A 21467-nucleotide genomic window follows, 5' to 3' on the forward strand; every position below is an offset into this window, starting at 1 on the left:
GCCCGTCGTTGTGAGCATCCTTGCACCTGGACCTCGGGAAACGGAACGACGAATCACTGACGGCCGCGAGTGATTCGGTTTCCCCTGACGGCCGCCTATTCTTCGTCACCGACAAGCTTTCCGGGACCCGCTTCTTAGTTGACGCAGGAGCGGAAGTCAGCATCCTTCCGGCTAAGCTCCGTGACAAACGAGACCGGCAGCCGTCCACACCCCTCAGAGCTGTCAACTCCTCCCCAATTGCAACCTACGGCCAGCGCTCTGTAACGCTTGATTTTGGCCTTCGTCGACGTTTCCAGTGGCTCTTTTGGGTTGCGTCTGTGCGACATGCTATTATCGGTGCCGATTTCCTCCAACGCTTTGGCCTACTAGTCGACGTCGGCCGGAGGCGCCTGATTGACGCGGTCACGCTCCTTAGCGTCCACGGCGTGGCATCGTCTTTATCACCTTTGCATCCCAACTTTTCCCCTCCACCGCCGAAAACAGTGTTCGAGGAGCTGCTGCACGAGTTTCCGGACGTTATCCGACCCCCGCACGTCGATCAACCGGTCAAACACCATGTTACCCACTTCATTCAGACAACAGGACCGCCTATCCACTGTCGACCACGGCGCCTTGCCCCCGAGCGCCTGAAGGTAGCTCGTGCTGAGTTCGAGCACCTGCTTCAGCTCGGTTTCGTCCGGCCATCATCAAGCCCGTGGTCGTCAGCCCTACACATGGTGCCCAAGCAGTCCGGGGATTGGCGGCCATGCGGTGACTACAGGGCACTCAACAACATCACTGTTCCGGACCGCTACCCGCTCCCGAATATCCAGGACTTTACCACCCACCTTCATGGCTGCAAAACCTTCAGCAAAATTGACTTGATTAAAGCCTACCACCAGATCCCTGTTGAACCGGCTGACATCCCCAAGACCGCCATTACTACGCCGTTTGGGCTTTTTGAATACGTGCGTATGCCCTTCGGGCTACGAAATGCCGCCCAGTCTTTCCAGCGGTTTATAGATGAGGCGCTCCGTGGTCTTCCGTTTTGCTTCGCCTACCTCGACGATCTCCTCATAGCGAGTGCGGACCCGCAGATACACAAGACCCATCTTCGTCAGCTTTTCGAACGTTTAACGACTATGGCATTGTGATCAACCCCGCCAAGTGCGAGTTCGGCGTTTCAGAACTTAACTTCCTCGGCCACCGCGTCACTTCCGAGGGTATTCGGCCTCTGCCACGCAAAGAACGCCACTACGAAACGGAAGCTGCGCGAGTTCCTTGGGCTTGTGAACTTCTATCGGATATTTATTCCCCACTGCTCAACTGTCATCCACAGCCTGGAAGCCTTGCTTACTTCCACAGCGCCTCATGCGAGCCTTGAGTGGACACCCGCTCTTTCGGCCGCTTTCGACGAGATCAAGACAGCGCTAGCCAACGCATCCCTCCTTATCCACCCCATCCCCGACGCTCCCACATGCTTGATGGTCGATGCCTCAAACGTGGCCCTCGGCGCCGTCTTGCAGCAGCGTTCCGGTGGGATTTGGAAGCCCCTTTCGTTCTTTTCCCGGAAGCTGAAACCGCACGAGGCACGTTATAGCACCTTCGGCCGGGAGCTCTTGGCTATCTACAGCTCCGTGCGTTATTTCCAACACTTCTTGGAGGGCCGCAAGTTCTTCATCTGCACTGACCACCAAGCCCTAACCTTTGCCATCACCTCTACCTCCACCAACCATTCACCACGGGAACTCCGGCAGATGTCCTTCATCTCAGAATTCACTTCCGACATCCGTCACGTTAGCGCCAAGAACAACGCTGCAGCTGACGCACTTTCTCGCATTGCCATTGACGCCCTCTCGTTGCCGCGCCCGCCCTTACCCTCGCTTGTCGACATCGCCGCCTCCCAAGCGGAAGACTCTGAGCTGCGGGATTTGCGCTCGTCCTCTTCCTCTCTCCGTTTTGAGGACTTTCTTCTACCTCACTGCCAAGAACCTGTCACCTGCGAGATGTCGACCGGGTCCCCACGTCCATACCTACCACTACCATTCCGTAAGCCCGTCTTCTCCGCCCTGCATGGTCTTGCACACCCGAGCATCCGCGCCACCCAACACCTGGTCACTTCTCGTTATCTTTGGCCCCACATGAATGCCGACGTGCGAGCCTGGACCCGTTCCTGTGTGCCATGTCAGCGGGCCAAGGTAGTCCGCCATACCATTCCCCCGCTCGGCCGTTTCCTTCCACCCGACGCCCGTTTCAGCCACGTGCCTGTTGATATCGTCGGGCCGCTGCCTCCTAGCAAGGGCCACTCGTACTTGCTCACTTGTGTCGACAGGTTCACGCGCTGGCCTGAAGCTATTCCCATGCCCAATATGACAGCGGCGACCATAGCAGAAGCTTTCGTCTCCGGCTGGGTCAGCCGTTTTGGAGTGCCCTCTACTATAACCACAGATCGCGGCCGACAGTTCGAGTCGGCGCTTTTCACTAACCTCCTTCACCTCCTCGGCACAAGACGGATTCGTACGACTGCCTACCACCCTATGGCCAATGGTTTAGTCGAGAGGTTTCATCGCCAGCTCAAGGCCGCCTTCCGAGCCTACCCATTCGGTGAGCCGTGGACTGAGATGCTCCCTCTCGTCCTACTGGGAATACGCTCGGCGCTCAAGGAGGACCTCGCGTGTACGGTTTCCGAGCTGGTTTACGGCACCACCCTGCGTCTCCCCGGCGATTTCCTTCCAGCCACTGATCGACCTCCGCCAGATTACACAACCTATGCTCTTCGCCTCAGGACGCTGATGAACAGTCTTTCTCCTACTCCGACCCGCGCTGCTGAACCAAAGTCTCCGTTCGTGCCTCCCGACCTCGATACTGCCACACATGTATTCCTGCGGCACGACGCAGTGCGCAAGCCGTTGCAGCCCACACCACCACGACGGCACCAGCCCCGTGGACGCCATGTACACTGGGCGCTTCCGCTTTCCCGAGAAGGGGGCCCATTGTAGCGGTGACGACGACGACGGTGGTGCGCTCTGCCCCTCACGCGCCGATATTCTGAGCACCCTGTCTTGTCTGCAGCGGGACTCTTCCCCGCAGAGCTGCCGAATAAAGTATCATGTCACTGCCACAATATAATTTATGCGCCCAATACTTCCCTACTGCCTCCGTTGATCTCAGACGCCTGTCGTCCATAGATGCTGCCTCTGTCGCTCTCTGGAGTTGCGTGCTGATGTAACCCCGTTTACACGCCTCCCCCACTACGGGGCAGATGTAATTCTTGAGGGCCACAAGACGGCAGCGCTGGAGCACCGGAACATTTACTTTGAAGGAGGGAACTCCCAATCCTCCGCTAGCTGTTGGGGCGTGGATGAACGAGATGGGGGTGTCGTGAGGAAGATGTAGCCACTGCCTCACAGCGGCCCGGATGTTCACGTCCATCCTCCTAAGCAGCCCCAATGACCATCGTCCAAGTATTAGTCTATGGTAAAACCTCGGCGCCAGGTATGACCGCAGAATCACCAGTCGCTGCTGCGGCTTCAATGGAGCCCGGCGAATTCGTGTTAGTGCGTCCTCGAGGTTATGAATCGGGGGGCGAGCCTTCCCATCCGCGCTCATCGTGACACCCAGATATCTCCAGATGAATGTTGGACCCTTTGCTGGTATTGGGTGGTTCCCAATGGTGAAAGTCCTTGTCTCGTCCACCTTCACCTTCTTGTCTCGGCCCGATGGTACAAAGGCCACCGTGAATGACTTTGCAGCATTTAACTCCAACCCACGTTGGAGCAAGAACTTGGTGATGTCGTTTAGTCTCATCTGTAGACCTGCAGGTGTCGAAGCCATTAAAACGATATCGTCGGCAAACGCCATCGAGTCGATGGAGGCCTCACCAATCTTGAATCCTACTGCAGTATCTAGCTTCTTTAGGAATTGGTTTATAACGACGTTGAAAAGTATGGGGGACAATGGGTCCCCCTGCTTCACACCGGTGGTCGGTGTTACTAGTTTGGTCGATCCGCCCATCCGGAGGAGAGTCGGGGCATCCCGGAAGAGGTCCTCGAGATACCACACAAAGCCTCTGGACATGCCTTCTTGGCTCAGAGCGTCGATAATTGCTGTTCTAGTCACTTTGTCAAAAGCTTTCGTCATGTCAAAGATGGCCATATACAGCGGAACACGTGCCTCCCTTGCTTCAGTAATTGCTGCGTTCATAAGCATTATATTTTCGGCACACCCATCGACGGGCACAAAGGCCCTCTGTCGGTGGTCCAGATCCACGAAGGCCGCCAGTCTTCTTGCTAGTATTTTGTGAAGGAGGCGCAGCAGTACAGGTGAGACGGTTATAGGCCGGAAGTCTCCCGGCTGGGACGCCTCCGCCTTCTTAGGCACAAACACCGTTCTGGCAGTTCTGAGTGACGCAGGTACTCGGCCCTGCAATATTATCAGGTTCAGCACGACTCTCAGAAGTATTACAGGAACTGCCTTTAACGCCCTGGCGGTTAATCCATCCGGACCTGCTGCCGACACTACCGACGGGAAATTCCGCTTAATATCTTGTCCAGTAATAAGATAGAACGGCTCTACTGCTTGCTGGTGGGGTATTGGTGTCGTCACCAAAGATCCTGTAGGCGGGGAGGTCATCACTGAGGACCAGACTTCCAGGAATGCCCGCTCGTCCTCGACTGCAGCTTTCGCGTAACCATCGAGGACGAGACGGGCACAATCCGGCTGCTTCTTCTTGAACATGTATTCTTGCATATTCTTGTCGTTTCTGTCTTCTCTTGCTTCGTCGCACATTTGGCCTCTGCGCTACGGGTCTCGCTCGTCTCTCATCCCTGTCTCGTGTCACGTCCCGGAAGAAGACGTCCCTGATGTAGTCATTTAGGGGAGCCTCCACGTCATGGCCACATAGCGCAGTCTTCGCGATGTCATATAAGCGTCGCCCTTGATGCGAGTCAGGTGGAGTCTTACTCGTCAGTTTCGTCAACTCTCTCATGATGGCTTCTCTCTTGGTTGCGGAGGGACCACGAACATCCATTCCCGGATTCTCGTTGACAGGGGGACCCTGGATGCCATAGGTCTGGCTGTTATCTTCCTGCCTCCTTTCCCCTCTCTCCTCATCCCCTGTAGGGATAATGCCCTGATGGCCGCTGGGTAAATCTAAAGGTAGAGTTGATTGGAGATCACGGACACGGTTAGAATCTTCCATCGGGTCCAACTGCTCGGCCGGTAACTGGACTACAGGGGGCGCTGTCATCTGATCGAGAGCAGGATCCTGTCGAGACAGTAGTGATATCACTAACACGCGATACGTAGCACGTTTCCGGTGGCACTTGATTGCCTCCACTGAGCGGTCTGATAGCAACTCGGCAAGAGCTTGATTAATGAAGCGCGGTGGTTCTTCCATTCTCAATAACCGAACTTCGGTAGAGGCTAAAATATACTCCTCTTCCGGAGACCACCTCGCCTTAACCCGTTCAGTGGTTATCTCGCTGTGATACTGTACGGGATGCCTCGCTCTGCGATGTCAACCTAGTCCAATCTTCGATTTAAACACAGATCCGCATTCCGGGCATATAAATAGAAGGGCAGCAGCTTGAGAAAGGGCAGAAGCTTGAGAAGAAACTTGCGACATCAGGTCATCCTGTGTGGAAGCTTGCGGTATTAGGTTATCTTTCCTATCAACTGATATAGTAGGGTCACGTGCCCTCTGGGCTCCATTCCTTGCCCCTAGGGGTGGTTGACTGGATCGAGTAGGTTTTGCCTGCACTCCATCCAGGTCCGTGCTCGTCGCTGCTGGGGCTGTTGATGATTGTGGAGTAACAGCTACAGTACTTGATACTTGAAGATCTGGCAGCAGATGCTTTTTAAGAGAGGCATGGACTCGAAGTCCCTTCAACGTAGTAAAGGATGCGCCACAGGAACAACAGTTTGGCCTTGTCGGGTCTCGGTCAGGCTCTGATGGGGTACGCTGGCGTGGGTTCGTGCTGAGAGCCGACGCCCCTCGGCGCCGGCTTTCTTCTTGACTTGGTTGCGTACTCGTGCCCAGCAAATTTTCGCCACGACAGGGTTGGCAGCCCCGTCGTGGCAGGTGGTAGGCCAGAGCTCCGTCAGTTCCCTGCCCCTCCGAAGCGGTACCAGGGGTAACAGGTAGCACCACGAGAAGGTGGAGTTGACCGTTTCCGTGTGAGAGGCTTTGTATTGCGCATCACACGGCTTGCAGCAAGGAGATCGTATAACCACAACCGTCAGCACGAGTCGGCAGCGCCCAATTCACTGGGTAACAGATCGTCGCAACACGATCCCGCTAAGGCCGACAGGCACTTCCGGGCCCTTCCTTATTCCTCCACACCAGCCTCCTAGTCGCTGGATGACAGGATGAAGCCACTCATCCCGGGCTATGAGGCAGAGGTCGTCACCTCCCTCTGCCGGGCCTCCATGTTGCTGGATAACAGGGGGAAGCCACTCGCCCCCAGTCCCTGGTGAGAGGTTACGGAAAGAGAGTCATAGTTACTCCCGCCGTTTACCCATGTGTTTCCGCTCGGGAAAGCAGATTATTGTTACTTCCGCCTATCACTCGTCTTTGAATGGATTGTATTTCAAACACATGGTGGGTATTATACTTGGTCGTCCTTTGTGGCATTTAGCTATAACATCTTTATTATTATGCCACTAGGGGTTGCAGCACCCAAAAAGAAAAACAAAGAATACAGAACCTGCAAATACATCTAGCCCTCCGTCCTATGACCCCTAAGGGCGGCCATGGGACAGCTTGCGAGACATGTAGCTGCAGCCTAAGACCCCAGAGGGGCGGCTGGAGGAGCGCGGACGGTGCTCCGGTTATACAACTCTCTCCAAAGGGTAGAGGGCGGAGCCCTCCAGAATCCGAACAGCGATGATCGTGAGGTCGTTTGACTTGAGGCCCATGCGGAGGAGATCGGTGGCTGATGGTCTAGCCCAGATGCCCCTGAAGTTGATGGTTGCTGAGGTTACCTCCGGGGGCCGGGGCCCTGAGCCTTGGGCGAACGTGAGGACTTCGGGTGTAGAGTAGTAGGTGACCTTGTCAAGGTGCGCCGAGGTCAGGTCACGGGAGCGGCCAACTACCTGCACGTCGATGATGGCCGAGCCGCCCCCTGAAAGGCAGTTATATCGGGCTTTCTGGTACCTTTGGAGGTTGCCATGTGCGGCTCTCTAGTCATCTCCCATCCGCACTGGCGGAGTCGTCCACACAAGCATGCGAGGATGCTGTCGTGGCGACGGACCCGCATGCCGTGAGTGCGTGGACACAGCTGGAGGATGTGTGCCAAGCCCTCGATGGTGGGGGTCCTCGTGCCTGGCATCAGGCACCCAGCCCTACAGGTACGGTCTCTTGAGCGCCCCCTTGCGGTCCGTGACCTTGTGGGCAGGGCATTGGCCCGGACACGTACTGCGTCCACGAAAGTTGTGCCTCTCATGAGCCTGGGTCCATCGCTGACGCAGGCGTGCGCTGCGGGGACCTTAGAGGCCTCCTGCAGCGCTGCCCCATCGCAGGAAGCGTAGAGTCTTGAGGACCAGCAGCGTCGGGTGGCCGCGGCGGAGAGCAGGGTACTCCCATCGTGCACTAGTGCTTTCCGCGCCATAGTCAACTCCGCACACATGGCAGGCGTCCTGACGGCTTCTCTGAAGGCGGGCGCCGTTGATTCCGCCATACGTTCCAGACGGAGGGTCTTGAGGCGGGGGATCATCAGGTGGAGAGCCGGCACCCCTAGACCGCCGGCAAGAACAGGAGTGCAGAAGAAGGCCTTGGGGTCGTTGGGGAGCCGAAGCCACCTCCTCAGGGCGGCTCTGACTCTGTTGTCAAGGTCTCTCAGGAGTCCCAAAGAGAGACGGCCGAAGGTTAGGGTATGAAGCAGTCGAGGTAAGTAGTACTGCTTTAGGATGCAGCGTCGCTGCTGGGGCTTCAGAGGGGCCCTGGAGATGCGATCCAGCATGTGTTGAAGGCCACAGTCAGGTGCTGGTCGCAGCCCCTGGACACCGAAGTCCGCCCCCAGGTATCTCCAGGTAGCGGGATCGGACAACCTTGATCTTTTTCTGGCGCCTCGAAGGGACGAGGGACAGCGTCCGGCACTTCTGGATCCCGAAGTGTAGTCCCCGTTGCTCGAAGTAGGCCGTGGCAGCGTCCGAGAGTTGTTGTAGGACCTGGGTAGTTGCAGTGACGAGAACCAAGTCGTCGGCGAAAGCGAGGGCGTTGACCCTCGCGTGCCCAAGCTGGGGGCCGATGGCGCCCGGCAACGAGCGGAGGAACGCATCCGCCACCAGGTTGAAGACGTAGGGTGACAGGGGGTCCCCTTGGCGGACGCCTCTCGTGGGAACCACGGTGGTGGAGAGGTGACCGGATGGGAGGATGACGTCCCCCTCGTATAGGCGGAGCACGTACTCCTGCATTTGCTTAGGGACGCCGCCGGCTCTCATGGCGTGGGTAATGGCCGAAATGGAGACAGTATCAAAGGCCTTACGTAAATCTAGCGTAGCCATGTAGACGGGCATCAGCTTCCTTCGGGATTCAGCGATGAGAGAGCGAAAAAGAAGCAAGTTCTCTGCTCAGCCATCCGAGTTGACGAACCCGCGCTGCCGCTGATCGAGGTTCAGGGCAGCCGCTAGACACCAGGTTAGCACCCGATGGAAAAGGCGTAGCATGACCGGGGCAACAGCAATGGGGCGGAAGTCCCCGTGCGAGGTAGGGTCGTTAGTCTTGGGTATAAAGGAGACCCTCGCACGCTTGAAGTAGGTTGGTGGTCTGCCAGACAACATAACGAGGTTGAAGATCGTGGCCAGCAGGCTCGGGTCACATCGTCTGAGTTTTGCGACTGGGTAGAGGTCGGGACCTGGAGCAGAGGGTCCATCTGGCATTGCAGCAGCTATCTCCTCGCAGCCGACGGGAGTTCAAACGTGAGGCAGACCCAGGGCATCAGCTGTGGCTAGGGGATCCAGGGGTGAAGGGGATGGAGACGTAAATACCAGTTGCCACCCAGTAGCCGAGGAAAGCCGCGTCATCGCAGGCGGGCAGCTCCGGCCTTCCGTCCAGAACTTGGTGGGCGCAGCCCTCCTGTTTTTCCTATACAGATCTTGAACTCTTGCGAAATCCCTCCGCCGGGTTAGCCTTCGGCTGACGAGAACGGCAGAGCGCTGTGGACGATGACTCCCTGTACCAGTCGTGGGCGGAGCTGAGGTAAAGTGCCGCTGCAGGAGGTCATCTAGTAGGTCGAGGAACGGCTCCCTCTCCAGAGCAAAGGCCAGAACGATTCGCAGGTCACTCGTGATAGCGTTGTCTGCAGGCAGTCTGTCTCCAAGGCCCGACAGGATCGCCAGGAAGAGGTCATTGGGGTAGACTACCTCACTCTCGCAGGCGCCCGGCACCTCGGGGATTGGATCCGGCAACGTATGCTCCGCGGGAGCAGGTGAATCCGCAGATTCCGGGGCCCGGGCATCCTCGTTGTCTTGTGCGTACCGCTGTTCCACTTCGTGGACCAGCTCCCTATGAGCAGCGAAACGCCGCCGTCGCTTGATGGCTCCCAGGATCCTCGGAACACCCCTGGAACGCAGCACGTCCAAGTTGGCCTGATTGATGGAGTCCAGGGGGGCACCATTGCGCAGCAGGTGGACCTCTGTTTCGGCAAGCAGTCGGCATTCTTCAGGTGACCATCTGGCCTTCCTCCTCTCAGTGATGATGTTGTCGTTACAGACTGCGGGGTGGGACCTGTGGATGTGCTGTCCCAGCCCATTAGATGTCTTGAAAGACCTGTAGCAACCCTCCACTGGGCAGCGGTGGCCGGCACTTGGGGCAGGGGCATCTGGTGGGGGACTCGTGGCGGCCGCGGCAAGGCCGACACGGAGAACCGGCTCCAGGATCCCCGGGCAAAACATGGGCAGCAGGAGCAGCAGAATGCGCAATGCAGCAGGCAACCGTGGAAAGCAGGGACCCCAACAGCAGCGGCCGAGGGGTGCCTCAGCTGAATCATTTCTTTGCAAAGTCGTGCCAGCAATATGACGGGCGCTGGGGTTGGCAGCCCACAGCTCCCCGAGGTAGGCCAGAGCTCCGTCAGTTCCCACCCGCACCGAAGCACCGGCGGCGGAACAGGTAGCACCACGAGAAAGTGGACTTGACCATTTCCGTGCGAGAGGCTATGTGTTGCGCATCGCAACGGCTTGCAGCAAGGAGGATCCCATAACCCCGAATCCTCGGCACCTGCCGCCAGCGCACGATGAACTGGGTAATAGACCGCCGCAACACGGGCCCGCTAAGGGCGATAGGCACTTTGGACCATTTCCTCGTCCCTCCACTCTAGCCTCCAAGTCACTGGATAACAGAGGAACGCCACTCACCTCCAGCTGTGAGGGGAAGGTCGTCCCTTTCCTTCCCCTGGCCTTCATGTTGCTGGATTACAGGGGAAAGCCACTTACCCCCGGCCCATGGAGAGGGGTTACGGAAAGAGAGTCATACCCAGACAACACAAAGACATCCCTGTGACATCCACATAACATCATGCCCTGGACTTCAGGATATCCCAGTGACATCCTGTTTTGTCCAAGAGACCATCATTCGGCTGTCCCTAGGTCGTTCATTGCAACATCATCGGACGTTCTATTTTTAACCCGAGAACGTCCGACATGACATTTTCCGGACAATTACAGGACGTATCTTTGGGGTCGTACCCCTCCCCTTTTGGTCCAGTGTGCTCTGGGTGTAATTGGGGGACAAGCCACATCATGTGGTTTGTTCCACCATCCAGAAGGAGTGACATACCTACGTTGCTATGGTTCAAAATTTATTTCAGAACACTGCCAAATCAAACAGACAATTATACACATCAAGGGTAGAAAACTATATGTGATGCACGTTTGTTTCATGGAACATGCATTTGCATAATTGGGTGATTCCACGTCAGATCAGGCAGGTTGGTCCCGTCGACCTCTCCGATTTTTTTCAAACTGAGATATGTGAGAGCCCTCTCCTTGGGAAGCACTTTGGCGCTGATACCAGTGTAAAATTTTTTCTGGTCATTCCGTAAAAAAATATAGCATGAAAACGACAATGCTCAATACAAAGGTTTCAGGAAATTTGTGCTCCAGAACACACTTAAATTTTCACTTCAACGCAGGTTGGCACTTAAAAATGCAGCATAGAAAACACTGTAGCTTCACAGACTAGCATTCGGAGAGCATGAACATATATACTTCAATACACTACAAGTACTAAGCATTTCTGGTTTAACCGTGACACAAACGTACACTACCTCGTAGTAACATAGTAAGGATAGCAATGAATATATCTGTATAGTGAATGCAATGTTCCAAAAAAAGTGAACTAGCTGAGCCTCAACACACAGAGGTCCAGCTGAACAAGCAGGATATTTTGGACTGGGCCTGCATTAAACATACTGAAAACATTACAAAATTGCACTACAAAAGAGAGGTAAAAACAAAACATCACATATTTGGCATACTCTGCCTAAGGTACAGAAAGCAGTAGGAACAGCAGGTTATGCTGTACATTGCAACAACCAGCTTTAAGAATACAAAAATACTTTTAACTAGTGACCAAAATCCCACAGGCACAGCCTGTATCACAGACACAATGATATGGTTATCAGAATGTTTATAACATGTTCTTTGTCAGTAAAAGGAAAGGCAACAGTGGCATAAAAATATCACAGCTTGTGAATGACACTGAAATGTAAGCTTTTCTTCTCATAAAAGTTGATACAATATCAAGCCATACGTCACTCGCACCAACGTGCACACCACCAACTTACTTGTTGAAAGAGCAATGACAACTTTTGACTGAATGTCTTAAAGGCAGTTAAATAACACTCTAGCAGGAACACCTGTTGCTGCTAAACCCTCTACAAAATACAAAAGTGGAAAAATTGTTAAGTGCAAGAATATAAAAGCTTAGCTTACGCCAAAAGCAAATGTACATTAAAATTGCAATTTCAAGTATGGTGCTTCATGTGGTGATGATACGGTGCATGTGGGAGACACCAGGCTACTCGCTCACTGGCAAAAACACAACTGTCCAGTTACTTGCTGTTGCGACAGGAACCATTAATCATCCGGGGCTGACTTGTTACCACATCTCTCCTTTGCGTGACGTAACCAAGTCTTGATTGTGCTTTCTACTTCATCCTGTGTTGCCATGCTCATGTTCTTGTTCATCCTAATCGCCTCTGAAAAGTGAAGTTCCACTTGTAAGTGAAGGAACCATGACATTAGCAAAGTAGACATAAATTCTTATTATTTCATAAGAGCAGAACTGTTTGCAGAACGTGCTTGCGATCCCTGTAGCTTGATCAGACAAGAAATGAATTTATCACCTGCGAGAGTTTGCGAGAATATGCAGCACATATAAGTCAGATAATTGAGAAGTTGTATCCTACCCATGATGTTCCCTGTGCTATTTCCGGCCCTAAATTCCTGACAACCCAGCATGAGACTAATTGGTTTTTTGGTACGAATTATTTTAAACCTCGTCTAATTGAACCAAACCCATATATGCTGTAGTAGGAACAGGAATTTGATCGCGGGGCTTTATTTCAAATGTCGTTCCCCAGCATACAGCAAGGCATTGAATTCCACACTACACCGAAATAGTATAGGGGACTTATAACCACATTTCATACTTACTGACGATCACTTGTGGGAACTTCAAAAATGCAAACTTCCTTTTCCCTTTCTTGCCAAGCCAGCTGTACTCTGCTGCGGTTTCATCTTTCATCAGGTATCCCAGCATTCTTCGTGTGGCAACTCTTACGTCATTTCCCCCAAGTTGGGCCAACTCCTTCACCTGAAAGGAATTATATAATGGCAAGCATTCATATGAAACTAGGCACACGAATTTACACTAGTGTTGAAGTTTAACTGAAATGGGTGTAGGTGCATGGGGCTAGACTACCTTTTGAGAAACTGTAAGAGTTGAAGAGAACAGTAGAAGCGAACAGCAGAACTATAAATATCAATTAGCTCAAAAAAACAATCACCAGGATACTGTTCTTAAGGTTATACGAGACACTAGCACTGGACAGGTCAGGCGACCCTGAAATGGTCTGAGAAGGCACGTACCAGCAAAAATACAAAAATTGATAGCGAAAGATAAACACAATTAGTATATGCTTTCGCCTCTGTATACATGTCCATAAACGTGGAAGAATGAAAACACTTACTAGGCGTCTTTCTTTGATTTCATCCAACGAGGTGTTAAACGCTTCCAAAGTCTCAACAAGGGTGAATGGCGACTCGACAAGCAGGGGCACCTCTGTAGCCTCATTAATGACGACACGTTGTTTGCAGAGCTCCTGGAGAATCTCCCCGTGCTGCTGTTGTGTGAGTCGCAGCACATGAAGTAGCCGTAAAATCTGCTTGTTGCACTCTGATGACATGAACAGGCAGGTAAACACCAGTCAGTAAAAGAGATTTAAAGTCATGAAATGGAAAGGTGACAGAACTGCACAGCAAAGTTTGCAATACAGTAGGAAACTAATGGAGACTTAAATCCTAATATAGCGATACCTTCTTGAGACGTCCGTTGCTCGAAGGGCGGGATCCTGTGTATCTCGGTAGGCATTATTTCAGACACTGTAGAAGCGAAACAGAAGATGAGTGATGAAGAAGATATGCACATATACGCGATCCACATTTGCGAACTGCTACAGAAACAATTTCAAACTGTTGCAACCTCTCTTAACTATGACATCTGCCATTTTTCATGTGTAACAAAAGCAGATATCGAACGAAAGGCAAAAGTAGTTACATGCATGCTGCATCCATTACTGATATGAGTATTATTTAAAAATTTCAATCATGCACACAAAGCAAAAAAAAATAAAAATTGGAACACACATCACCTTTAAATTACAACACATGAGTGACTGGGTTACTTTCATTTTCTGCATGCTCGTAAAGTGCATCATACTGAATTTCAAATTTGATTCAAAATTCATACGTAGTCAGTCCCGCATGTTACCAGGCGATTTCACTATAGTAAACCCCATAACTATCCCAAAATGGTATTTTAAGAATTGTTACGAAAGAAAAAAGTCACATTTTGGAGAAGTGTCAAAATCTGCAAGAACACATAAAAAGGGAATACAAAGTGAAACTGTACAATGTGTGCTCCTGTATTGAAGAAACATTACTAGCCAGAAAAATACAACAGGGAAGGTGTATGTCTGTACGTAGTCTGGGTATAATAATGGTACTGGACCTTTATAAATAGTCCGAACGTTTATAGGCCCTGCATTGTGGATGCCCTTATATGCCCTGTACTCCTCATTTCCCATTTTTCCGCTTTGTAACGAGAGCATTAGCAATATTTGACTCTAGTGTTACAGTTAAATGAACACAGAGAAAATAAATAAGTATAACGCACTTATCGTAGAGTCACCAGGGCATTGAGAGTTGCTGGAAGTCAGGTGTGAGGTGTTACGCTGAGCAGGAGGTACATGAAACAAAATGTCATCCTCTTTGTTTCGTAGAGCAGGTGACTTCCTTTTTTTTTGCTGCAGAATATTATCACGTAATCACGATATGGCACTTATTCCTTAGCAGCACAAAAAGTCCCCCCCCCCCCCCCACCCCCCGACACGTACAACCTTTTATATTCTGTCGGAAAATTTAAAGAACCCAAAAAAGGCTGCATAAGCGAGACAGTTACATGACCCGTCAAACAGCATTATTGCGCTTACTTGCTCACGTTTCTCACCATTCATTAGCGCTCCTCCCTACACAGAAAATGTTTAACGTACATCTCACAGTGACTGTCCTGTACAGAATCTGACCAACTCATCTACAGTGACTGACTTGAGATGCTGTGGCCGAAAATGCTAGGTGTCAGCTCTCTTTGAAGCATGTGTATAAGTATTACAACTTACTGGACAGCCTCTACTGCATCAGTCCACTACGTCTAGTCTTAAAAAGCTCGTCTTGCAAAACAAATATTTAGTAGTTTTTAACTTACATCTTGCTACATGCTCTGTGAACACTCCCTGTGAAGCTGTGATACCAGGTCCATTGTTCTCCTCGGGATTTTCATTTGGCAAAGAAGGTGGGCACTGGCTTTGCTCTACAAACCAAATGATACGTCCAGACCTTAATATATAAAAGCGTAACAAGATTCTGCATATCACCTATCTTTATAAGTGAGTAGGTGATAAAAGTGAAATGCCTCAGATTTTTGTTGCTGCACGCTGCAGTGTGTAATAGTGATAAACGTTACTTTTAGAGAAACAATTATTCACCTCCTGAGTACTGCAGGTTAGAGGAAGATGGACACTGCGATGGAAAGTCAGGTGGCACAGGTGGCACATCTAGCAAAAGGTCTTCCTCGTCAGTTTCTTCCAGCAAAGGAGGTGGCCTCCTTTTTTTCGCTAAGGAATGTTTGAACATGGTCATAACAAACATACTCCCTACCAGAACTGAAAACACACACAACACTACCTTATAGTGGCGGTTGTACATACTGACACACTGATTGAAGTGGTCGGAGCAATAAGCAAAGCAGTAGCAATAATTGAACAACAAAAGGTCGCAAACTTCCAAGTAATTTGTTGGGTCACATGCACAGATTTTGCCTCAATGCTTTTGAAGGGTTTCTGTCACTGCTGTTAACCTATTAATATTTTGAGGCCAGGCTCAAGTGTGGTCATTTTGTGCCTGCCGTGTTTGCAACCAAGATCGAAAACACTAATCAGGACATGTTGCTCCCGCGATCCACACCCACAGTATTCCCTTTAAGGGTAACTGGGTTGAGTTCATACCTATTTGACACTGAACTCGACCCACTTGTGCCGAGCCCACGCAGTCACAGCTGCTGGAAACTAGTAAAAACTTAAATGAACGAGAAGTATGCAATAGACGTCCATCTGAAACTATGCCCAACACATGGGCTTTGACAGTTGTTTCAGGATAACAAAAGGCTTGATTTGACAACAACAGGAGTGAGCAGGCGTGCGAGATCTTTCAAGCGACGAACGTGATGATGAAAGGAGAAAATATCAACCTCTCTCCAGTGACTGCATCCAGTGGCAGTGATAAGTGTGCAGACATCAATGTCAGACGATTCTCTGTTTCGAGCACTTTGGCACAAAACTACATATCTGTATAAAATAGGGCAAGGAATGCCACTTAGCACAAAATTGCACAGGAGTCGCTTCACTGAATGAGGATCAAAAGATATAATTCAAAAAATACCTTGCTGCATCACCTTACTTTGTTAATCAAACATATCCGTAATAATTAACTTACATTTTCCTACATGCTCTGCGGAGTTCCTTTGTGATAGACTACCATGGCGTCCCTTTTCTCCAGACTTTTCAGGAGGGAAGGGGGTACATTTTGGTTTTTGTCTATAAAGCAAGTAACTGTTTCACCACCACTTTCTTAGTACACCAACCGTACTAAGTTAGCAAAGTATACGCACCCCCATCAGATTCATCGGACGATTCCTCGCAAAAACGTTTAGGCGGAAGACGATTTCGTTTTCTTGTGTTCATTTCAGCTTCAGAGTTGACATCCGAATGGTACTGCAGATCGTTTAACTTTCTTCGAGCTTCTGCATACGTAGCTGAAAATAACAATAACAAAAATGTGAAATCCCATGTCAGTTGTAGGGTAAACAACAATGTCAGGTGGCTTCTTTCTTAGGATGAAAATGAGTCCACTAAGCAAAAATATTCAAAACATCTCAATTGTGTACACGTGTTCACAGATGATCGGACTAGGCTACTCACAGTAAATACCCCGGACGATGACTTTGTAGCTGACCCAGGTGTCTTCAGGAGGACATGCTTTCAAGATGAGTCGCTTAGCCCTATCGGTAGAACCCTGAGGCCACTTACACAGGGTTCCACTAATCCAATGGCAGGAACGACTTCAATCTCATTGCGTTCAACGAAGTGCGCAATTGCAAACATTCCCACACGTTGAGAGATGTTGTCACAGGGGCCTTTTAAAGAATCTCAAGAGCACTTAACAAAAAAGACAAATACATGTGAGATAGATCGAGAAATGTACAACAACAGTACCGATGCAAACAAATACAAAAGCTCTAGGACAATAATAATAAATCAATGCACCATAATATGGGTTCAGGTAACGGCAGTCAACTGTTACACCACTCACTGAAATAATCCATGTAGCAATGGCATGACTACGTGATGTCCCCTGAACGGAAGCTTCACCATTTTTTTCACCCCAGTGAGTGGCCAACATTTTAGCTGAGATAGGTGAGATAGTACATGGGCTCCAATACGTGATGATGCAAATGGTTTCACATACAAGTCTTCTTTGACACGGAATTCACGACCTAAAATGCAGACCTCCCGTGTGGACCGTAAAGTAGCAAAGTTCTCTATCTGAATTATATGTTGCCCTACTGCACAGCAGTTGTCACCTTCAGTAACTTTCAAGGTACAACCACGAAGTTTTACAGTGCTGAATTGTGGGCCTGTGCATTCTGGCAGCAATGGTCCAGACGAATGTGGGTGGCGAAGTTCAACACCTGCTGACAATTGTCTACATACTGCCAACGTGTTCTGTCTTTCAGCAAACCTGTTGTAGAGCTGCTCTAGAGGTGTTTCGTACTTCCGCAGATGTCGCTTCAAAAACTTCATGTTATTTTCAAATGGGAATGCACTGAAAGTGTCTAACGCCCCATGGTTTTGCACGTCTTTAGCCAGATGTACGCAGCAGTGGACATTTAGTGACACGTGATGATCACCATATAGTTGCGCAAACCGTGCAACAAACAAGCGCAGGAGAGAGTCAGCATAGCTACAATGATCTTGACTGAGTCCTTCCTTGGCAAGTATGGATACTGCGCAATGAAGGACAACAAAGTTCGTGTACATGTCAATTTCGCAAATTGCCTTTCAAAATGCAAGGTCCAGTGTAAAGGAGTACCATCCTGAACTCTGTCGCCTTCCAGCGGTCTAGCTCCTGCAGAGACCTCGGTTTTCTACAAAATTCTACTGGCATGTGCGCTGCAAGAGAGCTATTCAATTCGGATATGGTTTGCCTATCACCTGGCCCAACTGCTGTCATAGGGTTGCTGGTCCACAACAATAGCAGCTTCCTCATAACCCCCAAGCATATCAAATGCATGTAATCAAGGGGCACAGCAGAAATACAGTCAATTTCGAGTTCAGTTAGAACAGATGTGCCCTTATGGTAGTCTGAATCCTGCTGTTCGCGGAAACTCTCATCTGTTCTCAGTGGTGCGTTCATGTCCACAAAGCACATCCGGTTTACTTTGTATTCACCTTCCACAGTGCACTTGGGGCACCCTGAACGTGCATTGTGTCCCTTCGTAGAAAGCACAAATGCACGAGCTGGGGAATCCCATACAAAGCTCTCAGTTACGACACGGCTGGTTTTATCATTAATCGTTATCCCGTCCGAACACAACTGTTTGAGATCGCTAACTAATGGACTCAAAAACTCATTTGCGGAAGCAGGTTTTTCTGTCCCGGCGTAGACACCAACCAGGAATACTGCACTCTTACAAGAGTGCTTGACTGTACACTGAATGGGCCACAGCTGAAGTTTCGAGCTTTTGCTGATGGGGAGGCCATCGATGCTTATGATAAGCTGCAAAACTGAAGGCAAACAGTCCGAGGTGCTGAAGAGTGACTGAAGACCTGCTGCTACCCCAAAGTGGCAGTACTTGCCATTGCATAGGGGAGAAATCTTCGCTCCTGTGTTACGTGGTGTTCCTAGTAAGGTACGGGCATCAGAGGGAAAATCAGCGTGGGCAGGATGAGTTCTGAGCACTTTCAGCAAAGCCGTCACTGCTGCATGAGTTACATTGTGGTTCACAGCCCAAACTCGTATTCTATCCAGGATCGAGAGATCTGTAGATACTTCTGATGTCGTTACCAAGTCCCTGTCTATAGATCCAACGGAAAGTACATTTACACTATGTGCAATGTCGGACAAAGTATTCGGTTCCGTTCTACTGACGTGCACTAGAGTGGGCTGTAGCTCCTCATCAAACTCTTCAGGGAGGCTTGTGCTATCTGATGAAACTGGTGAAGCGTCGCTGGGTATGTCACTTTCACTACGACCTACGTACGATTCACTTAAAGGGCTGGCTGCGGTCGAAGGACCAGCGCCCGTCGGCTCCCTTTCTACATGACAAGCAGCCAATGTCCTATCTGACTGCCTATACGCCTTGTGGTAAATGTGTCGCTTGTCACTGACTTTAGGCATTGCTCACAACTGTACATAGGCAGCCCTGCACGCTACAGCATATGTACGACATTCAGACGAAAAGCTACGGTTTAAAGCGTAACGCCTTGCTTAACGAGATTACTTACGCACTCCGGCTAGGATAGAAATCATCGATTGCACAGGATGGGCAGAAGATCAGCAAGATTAACGGGATGACAAGAGCTGGGCGAACATAAACAGATGACATGACAGAACGCCATGCTAGCCAGTGGTAATAGCGATAGCGATGATGATATCCTTATTAACACGTCACAAAGCGAAACCGAAACATATGTGACATCGGGCCTTCAGCTTCCGCCGCTTGCGCGTTATTATATGATATTTAAGCATACATTGGGGTTCAACTACTTATTGCAAGCAAATCCTCAAATAATTATTTGAGGATTTGTTTTAAAATCTAAAGTAATGATAAATGGACACGCAATAGAAAGGTTTGATTTTTTAAAGGCGGCCGGAGCCATACAGCACTTGCGGCAAGCGCGCGTTCTAGTTGGTTGATATGATATATATAGTTCTCGCATTGTCGTTCTTTTTAGAAAGAAGCTGTTGCGCGACCTTCTGCAAAAAAAAAAAAAGCCAAACAGTGGGGATGTTGCTTTGTCGCGTGCTTAGGATGGAAGCAAGATTTCTCTTCTTTTTTGTCGACAATATTTAACGCGAACATTTAGGCCCGTATAGGACTGTTCTAGAACGAGGGCCTCTCTTGGTCAATATGCCTGTTCTTTCTTATTTCCCATGAAATTTTGAAATCCCAAGCGAACATAACAAAGACATCCTGCGGACGTCCATAACATTTGTCCCACCCTGACTGTGCCAGGACATTAAAAATATCCCAAGCGGATATCCCGTAGACGTCCATTCGACATCCGCCTAAGACGCAGACATACGACCAATATGGGACGTCCTTCGGACGTTCCTGGTTGTATGGGTAGTTACTCCCGCCGTTTACCCAGCAGATTATTCTTACTTCCGCCTATCACTCGTCTTTGAATGAATTGTATTTCAAACACATGGTGGGTATTATAGTTGGTCGTCCTTTGTGGCATTTAGCTATGTCTGTTTGGCGCGGAGCGCCCCCACTCGCAGTACTGGACCACCGGGGGACACCCCTTGTCATCTTTCGCACACTTGATGACTCGGCAGTGCTCGCCGTACATAGCCAAGACCCCCCAACAGAGATAGACCCTGAAAGAGGCCCCAGCTAGCCGAGATACGTGCCTGGCCTCGGCCCACCACCGGCTAGCGCCCTCGCACCACACCACTCGACGGATAGCGCCGGGGGTTGCCAAAGCCCCCCGCACCCCTCTGCTTCCAGGCTGGATTACAGAAGGTCGCCACCCCTCCTAGCCTCCTTGAGGGCCCCTGTGGACCGGGAAAGGGGACGGAAAAACTTTCCCCTCACCACAAAGCGGTCCCGGTGAACTTAAACCCAGCAAAGAGAAAACAGGGTTTTACCCCTACGGCTGCTGCTACAAGAGGCCGCCACACCTCCCGGTATTCGTGTCTTGCAGGCCCGGTTCCGGCTCCCAGGGAGCTGGGTTACAACCACACGGCACGGAAGCTAGCCACAGGAACCTGTGCCCGAACACCGGGTACCACCAGGGATTGCCGCCATTGGCGACGTGAAAGGACACCAGTGATGAACACTAATGAAGCCATCACGTTTCCTATCTCCCGGCATGTAGATGCTGGGAGGCACGTTACCTGACGGCCTTCAAACGGTTCCACCTCCTTTCCGACTTCAGGCCTGTGTGGCAAAAGCAAACCAGAAATGGGTAGCAGAAGGATATACCCCGTACCCCTCAGCCTCCAAATGTGCTAGATTACAGGAGGGTAGCAATACCTCCCGGCCTCATCCGAGGGCCCCAAAGAGACCTCGACCAGGTTTGCGGATAAATCCGTAGGCACCGTTACAGGAGGCTGCCATAAACATCGGACGAACCGAGACCTCCCAGTACTTGTGTTACGCAGGCTAGGTCCCGGCTCCCAAGAAGCTGGGTTACGAGCACTCGCCCCAGAAGTTAGCCAAAGGGACGTTGCCCGGGTGCCGAGTACCATTGGGGAATAGCCACTCCGGTATAAACTCTACCACGGCCTTTCGTCATCCTGGAGGCTTCCCCAGTGTGTGGGTCAACCCATAGGGTGCGTAGCATCGTGGGGCAGCTACCTCCCACTTCGAGATTCGCCTTCCAGAGCCCCTTTAGCCGGCCAGGGCGTAATGCCTCTGTGCGTGC

General features: G+C 50.8%; 1 protein-coding gene across 1 annotated transcript; it reads right to left on the minus strand.

The window, feature by feature from the left end:
- Positions 1-11702: 11702 nt before the first annotated feature.
- Positions 11703-19398, minus strand: LOC135373419 (uncharacterized). The gene is made up of 11 exons (XM_064606633.1): positions 19320-19398; positions 16734-16970; positions 16424-16567; positions 16249-16349; positions 15243-15371; positions 14963-15067; positions 14375-14504; positions 13516-13581; positions 13170-13375; positions 12634-12793; positions 11703-12176 (listed from the first exon to the last, which is right to left on the minus strand). Coding segments are annotated over exons 7-11 (555 nt in total). The 5' UTR covers positions 14376-14504; positions 14963-15067; positions 15243-15371; positions 16249-16349; positions 16424-16567; positions 16734-16970; positions 19320-19398; the 3' UTR covers positions 11703-12054.
- Positions 19399-21467: the final 2069 nt, after the last annotated feature.

Source organism: Ornithodoros turicata, unplaced genomic scaffold, assembly GCF_037126465.1.
Source record: "Ornithodoros turicata isolate Travis unplaced genomic scaffold, ASM3712646v1 Chromosome24, whole genome shotgun sequence".
Lineage (NCBI taxonomy): Eukaryota > Metazoa > Arthropoda > Arachnida > Ixodida > Argasidae > Ornithodoros > Ornithodoros turicata.